Source organism: Gymnodraco acuticeps, unplaced genomic scaffold (assembly GCF_902827175.1).
Source record: "Gymnodraco acuticeps unplaced genomic scaffold, fGymAcu1.1, whole genome shotgun sequence".
Classification (NCBI taxonomy): Eukaryota; Metazoa; Chordata; class Actinopteri; order Perciformes; family Bathydraconidae; genus Gymnodraco; species Gymnodraco acuticeps.
The window spans coordinates 597,394-610,807 of record NW_022990276.1 but is presented as its reverse complement, the minus strand read 5'-3'; the positions used below and the strand labels follow the sequence as shown (position 1 = coordinate 610,807).

The 13,414-nt window shown below is 41.9% G+C and overlaps 1 protein-coding gene across 4 annotated transcripts; it reads left to right on the top strand.

The window, feature by feature from the left end:
- Positions 1 to 159: 159 nt before the first annotated feature.
- Positions 160 to 13,351, top strand: g6fl (g6f-like). Of its 4 annotated transcripts, XM_034221537.1 has the most exons (11): positions 160 to 346; positions 1,748 to 2,083; positions 3,031 to 3,297; positions 3,612 to 3,644; positions 4,596 to 4,931; positions 7,102 to 7,368; positions 11,434 to 11,556; positions 11,852 to 11,925; positions 12,207 to 12,233; positions 12,601 to 12,647; positions 12,941 to 13,351. In XM_034221537.1, the coding sequence occupies exons 1-11, from the start codon at positions 274 to 276 to the stop codon at positions 12,945 to 12,947; spliced, it is 1,590 nt and encodes a 529-aa protein (XP_034077428.1). In that variant the 5' UTR covers positions 160 to 273; the 3' UTR covers positions 12,948 to 13,351. The 4 variants fall into 4 exon arrangements, with proteins under 4 accessions (XP_034077428.1, XP_034077430.1, XP_034077429.1 ...); XM_034221539.1 differs by lacking the exon at positions 11,434 to 11,556; XM_034221538.1 differs by lacking the exon at positions 11,852 to 11,925.
- Positions 13,352 to 13,414: the final 63 nt, after the last annotated feature.

Here is a 13,414-nt window from a genome sequence, read left to right as displayed (position 1 = left end):
AAGGTCAGTGTCAGGGTATTACCAGTATTTGTAATTAATCAGCATCAAACACACACACATGATAGCAATGAGGATGCTTGGTTCCTGTTGATTATCCCTGCCACATCCTGTTGGGCTGAATATGTGCAGCTAACTTGTTAACATTTCAGTCAGAGGCAGCAGTAATATTGCAGGAAAGTGAGCGATACTTCTGGAGCAGACATAGAAAGGTCACAGCGTTAGATAGACAGCTGGTGCAGAGGGAGTTTTTTAGTTCTTTACTTTCAAGGTGTGATGGAGTGTGCTTTTCTCACCGTTATCTTTGTGTCTTTCTTTGCGGTGTATTCCTCTTTCTCTGGCGTTCCAGGTAAGAAACTCTTTAGGTGTTTTTATAAATATGTTGCTAAACTGATCTACATGTTCCAGCTAATGTTGCTTTCCAAGTATCCAATGTATTCAAGCTAAGAAGTCAAACTCAATGATGCATTAAGTTTACCTGATGCAAGTTATGTATTTAATTAAGTATTTAATTCAACCCTTTCACATGTCCATGTTCGATGTATAAGTCATTGGTCGCTGTAGTTGTTCCTTGTGTCCATACTGGCTGCAAAAAGATCCCTTTACTGAAGTGGTTTTATTGAAAGTCATAGTCCTTGCTGTTTTTTTGTGGTCTGCATTAGAAGTGTTTTTGTTCCGATGTCAATTTCCTTTTGTACAAAGTTCTCTATTTTTGTTATTATCCATTTGCCGCTGCTCATCTGTCCAGAAAAACAGTTTGAGGAAATGTGTGGAAAACATCCATTAAGGTTCAGCTCAGTACATTTACTTAGCATGTGTCGAGGCACAGGCCGAGGAGGTGGAGTTGCAGCAATCTTTGACTCAAGTGTACTTATCAATACTAAACCAAAATTAAATTATACCTCCTTTGAAAGCCTTGTTTTTAGTCTTACATTTGAGATACTAGTACTTTTACCAAGTTAAAATTGCAACTTTTCCTCCACTACATCTCAGAGGCATATTTTACTCTCTCTATGCATCACCATCAATCTCTATCAAACTCCTTTTGTGATGAAAAAGGATAAAGTCTATCTTCATGTGTTGAGAAAAAACAGGACACAATTAAATAAATACAACATATTGATATTGCTACAAATGATGATCTTATGGAATATGATGCATTGCTGTAAATGTAACTGCCACTAACTACAAACATTACATACAGGTGTTAACATTTGCACTAACTTAAAACATCTACAGCCGTAAAATGCAACATACACATTAATGCAGGAGAAAAAAATAATACAAAAACATCACATATGATAGTTAAACAATGACGGGGTACATTTTAAAGCCTGCAGTCAATACTTTTAATGTATGTTCTTTGAGTACATTTTGCCGATGATACCTACTTTTGCCTGATTATGGTTTGAATGCAGGGCTTTTACTTAAAATCAAGTATTTTCACAGTGTGGCATCGATACATCTACTTAAGTAAAGGGAACTAAATACTTCTTCGACCAGCAAGACTCATGTTCTTCATCACTGATATTCAAATAGCTTTAAAACGAGGTCTCTTTGCAGCCAGTTTGGACATGAGGACCAATTACAGGAATGAGTAACTCTTGTTATGAGCATGGGAGTAAAACAGATTGGAAAACACGTCAACATTCACTCGAAAGAAAGGATCCAAATAGCGATCAGCACGTATAGACGTTTGGTGAATAACTCCCCTGTTTCAGTGCTTACATTCTTGTCCTCTCCCCCTCAGACTGGGAAGATGTTGTGGTGGCTAGAGAGGGTATTCCTACCGTCTTAATCTGTACTGACACAACGGTGAGAGGTGCGGTGGCCATTAACTGGAAGGTGCAGCCGGTTGGTCCGGAGAAAGAATGGAAACTGGTTCTCTCAGCCAATGAAAAAAAAGAGTTTTCTGGCAGCACCACAGAGAAATCCACGCGTCTGACTGACCCTAACTTTCAAGACTCCGGGGTTTTCTCCCTGTTCCTTCTTCCCAGATTCGAGGACAGGGGTCTCTACTCATGCATGTTAAAGCAAAAAGAGAGGAAACTGAAGGAAAAGATCATCCTCTTAGGCATCCTTAGAAGTAAAGAACACCAACTGTGCCCTCTATCAATGATACACTTGATCTGTGAAGCACTTTTCACAACACAGTCACACAGGGCTTTACAGAACAACAGGAACATTATACGCGATCAAGCAATAGATGCAATAGACAGTCTGTAAATAAACAGGCTTGATAATAGTCAAATAGGGATGAAAACTGTCCATCATAAACAGTTACACTGAGATAAACTGAAATAAAATGTACTGTTTTACTCTAATCATAGACTGCAAAGGTTATTGATAACATATTCATCTGCACAAGTATTTACAAATTATACACTCACAAAGAGATTAGAAAAGTGCACAATAAAAGTTTAGCTTTTCTTCAGAAACATATAATGATGCAAAATGTACCTGCTAAGCTCTTTGAATATATTAAAGGTCCCCTATTATACTGTTTTTAATCAATATATTATAGGTCCCCTATTATACTGTTTTAAATTTTTAATAGGTCTCAGATATATACAGAACATGTCTCTGAAGTGTTTGATCATTGCAGCATTACCCATAATCCCCTCTGTTTCAGCCCTGTTTCCAAAGTGCTGATTCTCTGTCTGTTACTTCAGATGAAAACAAGGAGTCCCTCCCCACGCCCCTCTGAGGAGGCTCTAGGAGGAGATTCAGGTGATACGGTGGGGGGGGGGCTTACCTTGGCTGGTGATTGGCTAACGGTTACACAAGACAAAAAAATCGTTATGACATCACAAAGTGGCCAAAATCTGATCAGACAGGTTTTTATTTTATATAAATGGATCAGGACAAAAAGAGAGAGAATCTTTTTTCCTGAAACTTTCAGAATCACTTTCCACACATGTTGATGTAGAAAAGACATGAATTTTGCATAATAGGTGACCTTTAAAACGTTTGTATTGCAATATTTATACACCTCTCCCACCCCTCAATGTCTTTTTCCTCCCTCATCCCCAGTTACGGTTGTCCCCCCTCCACCCGTTCCTCGCCGAAGCCCCCTGAGGCTGAATGCACGGGTTTTCCCTGACTATGCCGTCACCCAGATCACCTGGACAGCACCCAGCGGCATCATTATGAAGAGCGAGAAAAAGCCCAAATCAAGCGTATTGGCCAAACTTCCAGAGGTGGAGAACGATGACAGCGGGGCCTACTTCTGCACGGTTTACCCATGGGACAACAGCAGCAACTCTCTCCTCGCCTTCAGTGTGAACGTGACTGTAGATGGTGAGGCGTATTCATGAGAGAGAGATAAAAGGACAAACATTGAGGAACTGAATACATATTCGGTTGCTTTTGTTGATGGTATGAGTGGGCATCAGTGCTAGAAAACCGAGCAGCAGCATTATTTATTTAGGCATCGTGTTGCTACAGTTCTTCAAAGTATTTACTCATATGGAACCGTTTGGAGATCCAAAAGCCCACTGTAGATCTTCAATGAAATTCAACCAGTCCTGTGAATATTATAGTTGCTACATCCATGTATTATTCATTATTTGCCTTCTTGCCTTCCCCCCGCCCTGTTCTCCTTCTCTCCACAGATGACAAAGTGTCCTCATTGCGTATAACACATGGTGAGTGACTTTGTAACACAAGCAGTCTGAAAGCCCTGTGTCAGCAGCTTGCTAATCAGGCGGCGCAGAATGCAACTGAAGAAGTAACTCTCAGCATTTATGAACATAATCCCTATTGTTGTGGGAAAATCTCCATTTCCCTACTCTCTTACTATTCTGTTTACTCTCTCTGTCTTCACCTCACTCTTCAATCAGCCTCGTTTTATTCTGAATTCCCTGTCTATATGCTCTGTTATGTCTTTAGATCTGTCTCTACTCCTTCTTCTATCTAATCCTGAGTCAGTCATTTCAATAGTTGCAACAACATTCACCTCTTACTTAAAACGTGTCTTTTGTGACTGCATGCACTGTGGATAATTGAAGCTATTGTTAGTTTGTATTTGCTCTGGTTTGCTCTGCTGATGATTTAACGAGTCTCTATTGTGCTTTTTAGGGTTTTCTCTTGCCTGTAGTGTGATAGTGTTTTTGTGCATGTAAATGCTTTGCAAAGGCTAAACTCTCAAAGTTTCCTCCAGAGGGAGTTTCTCTCCCACTCCCCCCCCTTTTCTGAAACGCATTGGACTCCTTTGTTTACTTCAGTAACAGTAACATATTGACATCCCTCTGTAACACTCGTGCTTCTACTGGCTATCTCCAACACAATTTACATGATAGGCTAAGGGGTTGACCAAGCAGTTGACCAATCACAACAGAGCCTGCCAGCTAACCAATGAGAGCAGATTGGCCTCTGGTTTCAGACAGAGGGTGAAAAGAGGTGCTGCAGCACAGGCAGTATGAGAAAATAGCTTTTTGAACATTAAAGCATGGAGACATGTCACGGAAAATACAATTATTAACCTGAGAAAGAGCATAATGTGTCCTCTTTAATATCAGTCTGAAACAGTCAACAAGGGAATAAGGAAATAGATGAATAACAAATATTTAGTTTTCCTTCTCCTTCCTTCTTGCCAGAAAATACAGAAATCTCCACCGCCACTAAGGCCAACACACCCGTCCCCCTGACCTGCCCTGATGTGAAGGGGGATTATGTCTGGCTCTACTGGCTACGTGCAGACGCCAAGAAAAACAATGAAATGCAGCTGGTGTACAAGTACGACCGATGGAGGGGTTCCACCGTTAATAACAAAAGCCCAATGCTGGAGCTGGCCGGCTCGCCCTACGACGCAGAGGCCGGGAGCTTCTCCTTCATTCTCACCCCTGGTTACAAAGATGGTGGACTCTACATCTGTGAAGTGTTCTACAATGAAGACGCCTTCAGCAAAAAGACAACGCTCAGCGTGCTCAAAGGTATGGATCAGGGTCAGGAGAGGGTGGAGAAAGGCAAGGAGGAGGAGGGTGGTCAGGAGGAGTAAAACAAAAGGGTTGGCATGGATTTTGGTGGTGTGACTTTTATAATAGCTTTGGGTATTTGTATGTATAGCATGGTTATTTGTGGATGCTGTTATGCACAGCAGCTGTTATGAAAGTATAAAATAATACTACATTTGGTGGAATATGTAAATTGTCTTTGCAGAGATTTCGAGAAGCAGACCAATACCATTTTTATGTCTTTGCTTTCAAAATAGAGCTTTTACCCTATTATGCTTTTTGTGGTTCTCATTTCCTGTGTGCTGTATGAAACCTGAACAAGAGCATAATAATAAGGCCTCTTTAACCAGGAGGCAATTAGCTTAGCTTAGCATAAGATGTGAGTGCTATTTGACAATCACCACACAAAAACTGGCTGTTAGAGAGGCAGACACATAATATTGTTTAATCATAAGGATAGTAGGCTATATAGCTTTTAAGGCAGTCTGTTCCAGAAAGCAATCATAGAGGTGGACTCTGTTGTTAACATAAAAAAAAGAAATTAATAATTGTTGCAAAAATGGAAACAAAGCAGAAGAAATAGTGTGAAGCTCAAGCCGTGGCACCCCTCTCACCTTAACACAGCGGGTTAATCAGAAATTCTCGATTTCTGAAAGGTGCAGAAATGGCGGGCGATGCCTCTCCGCTGGTTGCCTAGCAACCTCACTGTAACAACAAGACTCTGGCAACCGTACCCTCCTGTTACAGCGCATAACTCCTCTTTAAACCATGACTTGCTGTTTTTGCATTTCTGTTTGTGTGTGGATTAAACAAATGAGACATAATAAGTGAGCTTTAGGCATTTTCACATTCAGCCGCGCCAGGCCTGTTTCCCTTAGCTCTCATTCTCCGTGCTAAGCTAAGCTAAGCTAAGCACTGTCTGGCTCCAGATCCAAAGTTTGTGCACATGCAGAAATGAGAGTAAATGTCAAATAACTCCTTTATTCTGATAAGAGAAGGCTAAATATGCAACACAGTGAATCTAACACTTCCCTGCAGCCAAATAACCCAGGTTTCTAGAAGCATTAGTCTTGTGTCTTTAAGCCAGATAGGCCTACTCAATTACTCCCAACCCTCAATGCCTTTTTTTCACAGATCGTGCGATGTTGAATAAGCGCTAACATTTCCCAGAGCCATTGGTAAAATATCACATCACTAAACGAATGGCCTACATTAGCAATACTGCTCATGAAAATGAACATTTGCTCTATTCATACATTTAAATAGGAAAAATATGAGCAGAACACCTGTGGATTTTTTTAGAGAGGGCCTTGGGGAGGTTTCAACCTTTGCAGAAACACACAGAATACATCTGCACCAACACACACACACACACTCATACACTCACACACACAATGCCCTGTCATGGCGGCCTTGGAAGACTTTACTAATCACAGTCCCACTGGCATCCATCACAGCCGCCCAGACATGACCAGCCGATCAGTCACTGTCAGTCACCCTGCCTCACAAACGTGCGTCCCTCAAACACACACACACACACACACACACACACACACACACACACACACACACACACACACACACACACACACACGCACACACACATCCACCCACACACCAATCACGTGACGCATATATTTTTACCCCACCTCATTATAAGTATCATTATGTATGATTATACCTGCTGCCCTCCCACCAAGGCTGCATGTGGCCCACGCTGATCACACTAATCAAGGTTGAAATGTCTGTGTTTTTATGCGTGTGTGTGGATTTTGATTACACCCAGATGGATCCTCATTTCAGTTTGATGAGACACTAAGCATCAGTCACAGTCAACCAATGCATTAGCAGCAAATCACTTTATATCACAATATATATTATTTTGACCCCTCTCTGAATTGTTCTTTGTTTTTAATATCACTTTCCCTTTACGCCATTACTCTCGATCTGTCCTTGGCCTTTTCTATATTCACACACTACCCTTTCACTCACTTTCTCATTCTGCCTCGCTCTTTTCGTGTCCCTCCTGTCTGTCTTTTTCACTTACTCATCCTTTCTTTGATGTTTTTGCATTTGTTTCAACCCTCTGTAAAAAAAAAACGTTTACCTGTTTCCTCCTACCCTCCTCTCCTCTCTCTGATCTGCACAGTTACAACCAGCCTCTCCTCCTCAAAGCTGGAGTTGGGGTGCCTGTACTCAGAGAGATCCCAGGTTATAAGTGCAGTTTGGAAACACCAGAAGAAGAGTCACCGGCTGAAGATGTCGAGCAAACAACCTGGCAGCATCTCCACCTATCTGCCCTTACCCATCACTTCTGACACAGCTGGGAACTACACCTGCACCATACAGCTGGAAAAAGGGCAGACCGTCAGTGCAACTCAAGCTGTCAACCTGCCTAATGAAGACACGAAAGATGGTATGGTATCATAAAGACTGGTCTATTTCCTGATTTTCTTAATCAACACTTTATTATTTGAGTAGCACAGGAGTCCTGGCAGACCTCCTGTCAACTCAGTGGAAATAATGAACCATGAGTGTGGAAGATTCTCCGACATGCTCCGTGAAGCGTTCCACGGAGCATCCATGCTTACCTCAGGTCAATTTATTTGCCAGAAAGCTCACGGTTTGCGGAGAAAAAAAAGGCTCCTGACAGATGCCATATGTTATGCTTCCTTAATATAGTTAAAAAGATCAAAGGTCAAGACTTCTGCGGAGTTATGATTTGCAGATATATCCAGGGGGAATAACTCAGTCCATTTACGTTGCCATTTTTCATAACCACAATTTTAATACTCAGCCTTCTATAAAATATAAAACTTCTCATCACACTCACCAATCTGATATGTGAATATAAGAAGACAGGACCTCAGGACATCTCTCCCCACAAAAGCTAAATTATTCAGGCTTATTGTATTGGTGGCTGTGGGGAAGCACAGTGGGATGTGACAGTTGAGAGCAGAGGAGAGTTCACTCCCCGTACCCCGATACATCACTTGGGTTGAGAGAGGCCCAGAGCTCATCATGATGCACGCTGATGGCACGGCTATAAGAGTAATGGAAATGGAAGAAAGAGAGAGATGGTGATAAAGATAGGGAGAGCAAAAGAACGAGTAACGGTTCGCCTGATTGAACAGTCTGGCTCACAAAAGTAATAAATAGTGTTGCATTTGACTGATTTAAATTAAAGAATTTAGAGACTGAGTTCATACAATGCAAGTGTTGGGTGAACTACATTTATCAGTTGAAACATAAGGTGGCCAACAGCTGCAGACGTGTTACAACAGCCCACAAAACTTCCATTCGGAGAAACAGTGATAACAGCTGGGACCGGAGAGCTCGTGACGAACAGGGATTATAATGTTGTCACTGGAAACGTACCTAAAATGTAATTTTGATTGGCTTATTTTAACAATGTGATCGCATGATTCCTTCTAAAGCAGATTGCAGATAGCTAACGAAGCCAACCTAGTCGTTTAAAGTATTCTGACAAACACTTACAATTGAATTTACAAACAACAGTGGCAGTTTCGGCATATTTGTGTTTTTATATTTGCATTGTTGTTGAAAGTGCAGCATGTTTCTACTAATGCAAGTGTTTTGGGCCGTTGTAGTGTGTTTGCACCTTTGGACACCGTAGAAACTTGATTTGACACTTTGGCAATATCTTCCATTACATCAACCCTCATATTGTCTTCGTCCCCCCCCCCCCCCCCCCTTACTTTGGTGTTTGCGGTCAAATTTGACCGTTCCTGTTTTAACTGCTACACCATAACCATTAATCATCACCACATTTCATTTAACCCCCTTTCAAACTGTACATATTGTATCAGACTACTGGTATACGTGAAAAACTGCAGTAAATATACAACGAATAGACACTGAACATGTATTGCGTGTGCCAGGTGTGATCCATGTGGGGGGGATGGGCACATAAGAGCGGGACATGTGTCAAATTGTTCTGTGTGTGTGTACCTGGTGTGATTCACATGGGGGGATTGGGCACATAAGGGTGTGTGTGTGGGTGTGTGTGTGTGTGTGTGTGTGGTGTGTGTGTGTGTGTGTGTGTGTGTGTGTGTGTGTGTGTGTGTGTGCGTGTGTGTGTGTGTTTGACCGGGAACACCATGGGTGTTACAAAGTTGACTAAATCATCCAAAATGCAATGAAAGTGGTGATCCGCAATTGTATATGTTCAAATGTCTACTGTGAAGGATATCATGAAGCCTTAATGCAATCGAATGTAAAACAAAAAAGTTATGATTGATGAAATTAGTAAATGGGTCAGATTTGACCCGAAGACAACAGGAGGGTTAAAGCAAATGAGTTATCTTGAATTGAAAAAAAGAGACAGGTTGTACAGATTCTGCATTTGTGCCAGATAAAAGTTATTGGTTTATAAAAAAAAGGTTTGACAAAAGGAAAGACAATTACAGGTCTATAAATAGTTCTGGGTAACAAGGAGGACAATGTGATTTTGCACAGGGTTGAAACAAAAATGAACTGAAATACTTTTATTTTGTCCAACTGGAAATAACTAATAAAGAAGTGATTTATGAATGTAATGTTGGGATATTTGATGTGCTGTAAGCTATTGCCGGTTGTAGATGAAGAAAAAAAAAGTAGGGCATAATAGAATTCCTTTTACTGGTGGCACAGTTCAGAGAATGCAGAAATGAAGCAATCATTGTGCTCTGCAGCACATCAAATACTTCAAATGTCAGGATGTTCTGCAATCATTTGCTATCCCGAGTTGGTCCATCATTTGCAAAGCATTCAAGCAGTTCTTTGGTCTGCCTTCTATCAGCCACCCTCCTCTACAATCGCTCTGAAGTCATTTCCCCCCTCCCTCATTTGAGATGGAATAGACGACACAGGGAGGAAGTGCTAATAAAGGAAGGGAAAAGGTGAGATAGAGGATGATGAGGTGGGGAGCGAGAAAGAAGAGTTGTGTTAGAGGGAAACTGGTAGCATTTATGCCTCGCTTCGCTGCACTCAATTACCATAATTCATTTGTTAAAGTTGGCATGGAGAACAGTGCGGGTCAGTCTCGGGGTCAGCACTCTCCACAGTGTACCATTAGCAACCTCTACATACACTCACCAATCAATTACACCTCACACAGCATATAACGATTGATCATGTCTAAGATGGATAAAAGCTGTGACACCAGGATTAAGCTGGGCTAGCTTGTCAACATTTGATAAGATGTCTGAGTTTCTTCTGCCAGGTTTCTGTCAATGAAATACCTCAGAGAGAAAATATAAATTGTTTGGAAGAGATGATAATTCATTAGTAGTCTGTATAGTTCCTTAGAAGCAGGTCTGTTTATGAGAATCCAAAGATGTGGATCAGATTGCTTTGTGCTCCATGAACAGTGAGCAGGCAGCGACAGAACACATGTTCAGGTACACTAACTGACAGCGGTCTCAGTGGAAATGAACACCTCCTGCTTCTCCTGTTGCCCTGTGGCTGCTTTGCAACAGTGATGTCATCCTCATTATGCAAACAATACCTGACAACTTCCAATGCACGTGTGAGCTCTTCTAACACAATTTGACTAGTGCTTCAGTGAGCAAATGATTTGCTTATGTAATGTTTATCATAATCATGTGCACGCCTGGCTTCTATCCATCTGTTTACCAATGCTGCATTGATAGGGTTAAGCTGCTATTTACATTGTCAGTGTGCCTGGAGGCAGTTTGTTGCTAGCATCAGGTGTCAAGATAAACGAAAACCTACCTCCATAGATAGCTACCTACATGATATTAAGTGCTTAGAATAGGAAATAAGATTTGCCAAAAACTCCAAATCAAACTGCTTTGTATGGAAGTGGCATTTGCTTAGATTTTGTGTAATGATCCGACAGCATCTGCTCTATTTGATGCTGGCGCTTTTATTCTTCTCGTCCACATCTCAAATTGACAGTTTACTGTCCAGACTAAGGGTCTGTCAGATCAATGTCTACTCAGCTGTCGTACAGACTTATTCACGTGTCTAACAGAGCCTGGATATCCTCGCCTCCTGCCACCGCAACCATTGTCTGTCACTGGCAGCCAGCAGTATGATGCAAATACATGTAACATGTTTAGGAAATCTTAGATTCCAAATCCATTGCTTGCAGTGTCCATGTGAACATAAGCTTCCCCCTTTTCCTTTTGTCCCCTAAACTGGAAAACAAACATCAATACTGTATCTTCTCTTCAAGTCATTCAGCATTACCACACACACACACACACACACACACACACACACACACACACACACACACACACACACACACACACACACACACACACACACACACACACACACACACACACACACACACACACACACACACACACACACGCGCACACACACACACACACACACACACACACACACACACACACACACAATCATAGCTCTACAAGTTTTACATTATCACTGTTCTTGGAAACATTCATGGCTTTTTTCATCCTCACACTTTTCTCTCTTTCTTTAGTGAGTGTCAGTGTGCCCACCCCCTCCCTGCCACCTTCTCTTTCTGCTTTATTACTCCTGGTGCCCCTGGTTGCTGCGGCTGTCGGTGTGTTGCTATGGAGACAGAAACACATTTCTGATCGCGGTAAGTCTTCCGGCGTTTTCTTTTTTTTTGACAGCTTTCCGTGTTCCGTCCATCTCTGGTCCGTGTCGGCTGCCACTGAGTGATGTGGGCCGTGACATCCTCTGGGGTTGTTGTAATGAATCTGCCCCCACGTCTCCCCTCCATGTACCTCTGTGTGTGTGTGTGTGTGTGTGTGTGTGTGTGTGTGTGTGTGTGTGTGTGTGTGTGTGTGTGTGTGTGTGTGTGTGTGTGTGTGTGTGTGTGTGTGTGTGTGTGAGAGAGACTGTAATGGCAACTATCTATCTGCTGTACTCAGGTATTGAGCAGTCTTTGTCTGTCATCTCGCGCGAAACTGAGAACATCTATGAGAATCCTGAGGATATCAGACAGGTGATGGATTCAGACATTTTTAGCAACTAAATATCCTCTGTTGGATGTCAGCCTCATTTTGAGCTCACCTTCCCCTGTCTTACTCCCCCCTGCTGGTTTTAATCACTATTTCTCTTCCATTTGTGTTACTCTCACCCTCCCCTTTACCATCTACATTGTATTCTTTAATGTTGTACTTGTCCTCCTCTGTTACTGTTACCCCTCTGGTTTTCATTATCCCCCCTCTCTGTCACTTGTTGTTCATTAAACCTGTTTTCTTTTCTCTCTTACCTTCCCAACAGGCTCCTCTCCAGGGCTCAGTCTACATGGTGAGTTATTGTGTTTTCCCTTGCGCACACACACACACATACTGAGGCGTGTTGCATATGTGTGTTTGTGAGAAGTTATTACACACACATCCACCAATGCACACAGACTCACTCTCTCCTCCTCCCTAAGCTGTCAGCAGATATGTCTTCCCTCTCACTCTCAGTCTCTTCTCCAATCTGTCAGCCCTCTCTCAGATAAACCCATTGCCTATCAACTGTCACCTTTACATTAGTGGTATTAACAAATCAATCTCATTACACGGGGTACACAGGGACATAAATCTGGCCTCACTACACTGAGTCTCTCTCTTTATCCTCCTCCTCACTGTCCCACTCTCCCTGTCCTCCCTTTTCTGCTTTATGCCAGGATTTGAAGCCAAGAGGAGAGGATGATGTCTACAAGGAACTGGAGCAGTAAGCAAAAAAGCCTTGCATCACCTGTTTGTGCTTTTGTATGTTGAACTGTATAATGTGTTCATGTGTGTGTGCACTGTCACTCACATTCCTCTCACACTCACCAATCACACTGGTCTGAACATCACTCTGACACTGTGGCATAATATCACGCCATGTGCTGACAGGCAGCGCTCCTTCGCCCCTGTGTTGTTGTTGCGTGGGCTGTTTGTGTTTGTGTTTAAGGAAGAATAAAAGAGACTGGGGGACGGGAGATTTTTTGTGTGAGTTTGTCTTTGTGCTCTGTTTTTCAGATACTAACAGTGTCAGAGCTGATCACCTACCCACATCTCATCCTCATCCAGCTGTCACATCCGCTCAGTTCCCAGCTGCAGCAGAAGGCCTTTATAAACAAAAGTAACTACTGAATGTCAGAGTTGGAATTGGAAGACAAACTTTAAAGCTTTAGGGAAATGTGTGTTTTTTTCTTTATTATTGTAAGCTATTTCTCTTCAGAATAACTTTTTTACTGATTTGCTTTGTGCGTAGGCATAGAGTAGAAGGGGGAAGATTTTCACACAAGGCTATGAAATGTTTCCCAAATGTGTGGGAATGATTGACTATTGTTACTTATTTAATAAAAAAATTGTACTGTAAGCCATTGTTCTCCTTTGTATATCTGTATGTAAGAATAGATGCTTCTAAATAAAAAACTCTGCAATGTTGCTTGTCTCCAATTCATTCTTTAAAAAATAATTTCGAAGCGCTTTCGCCTCTGAGACTTGTGG

What these genes read in the sequence shown, in the direction of transcription:
- g6fl (XM_034221537.1), top strand. Translation starts at nt 274, where the DNA reads ATGGAGTGTGCTTTTCTCACCGTTATCTTTGTGTCTTTCTTTGCGGTG. An exon ending in AACGCTCAGCGTGCTCAAAG is followed by an intron (nt 4,932 to 7,101) that starts GTATGGATCAGG and finishes TGATCTGCACAG; the next exon opens with TTACAACCAGCCTCTCCTCC. An exon ending in TAATGAAGACACGAAAGATG is followed by an intron (nt 7,369 to 11,433) that starts GTATGGTATCAT and finishes CTCTTTCTTTAG; the next exon opens with TGAGTGTCAGTGTGCCCACC.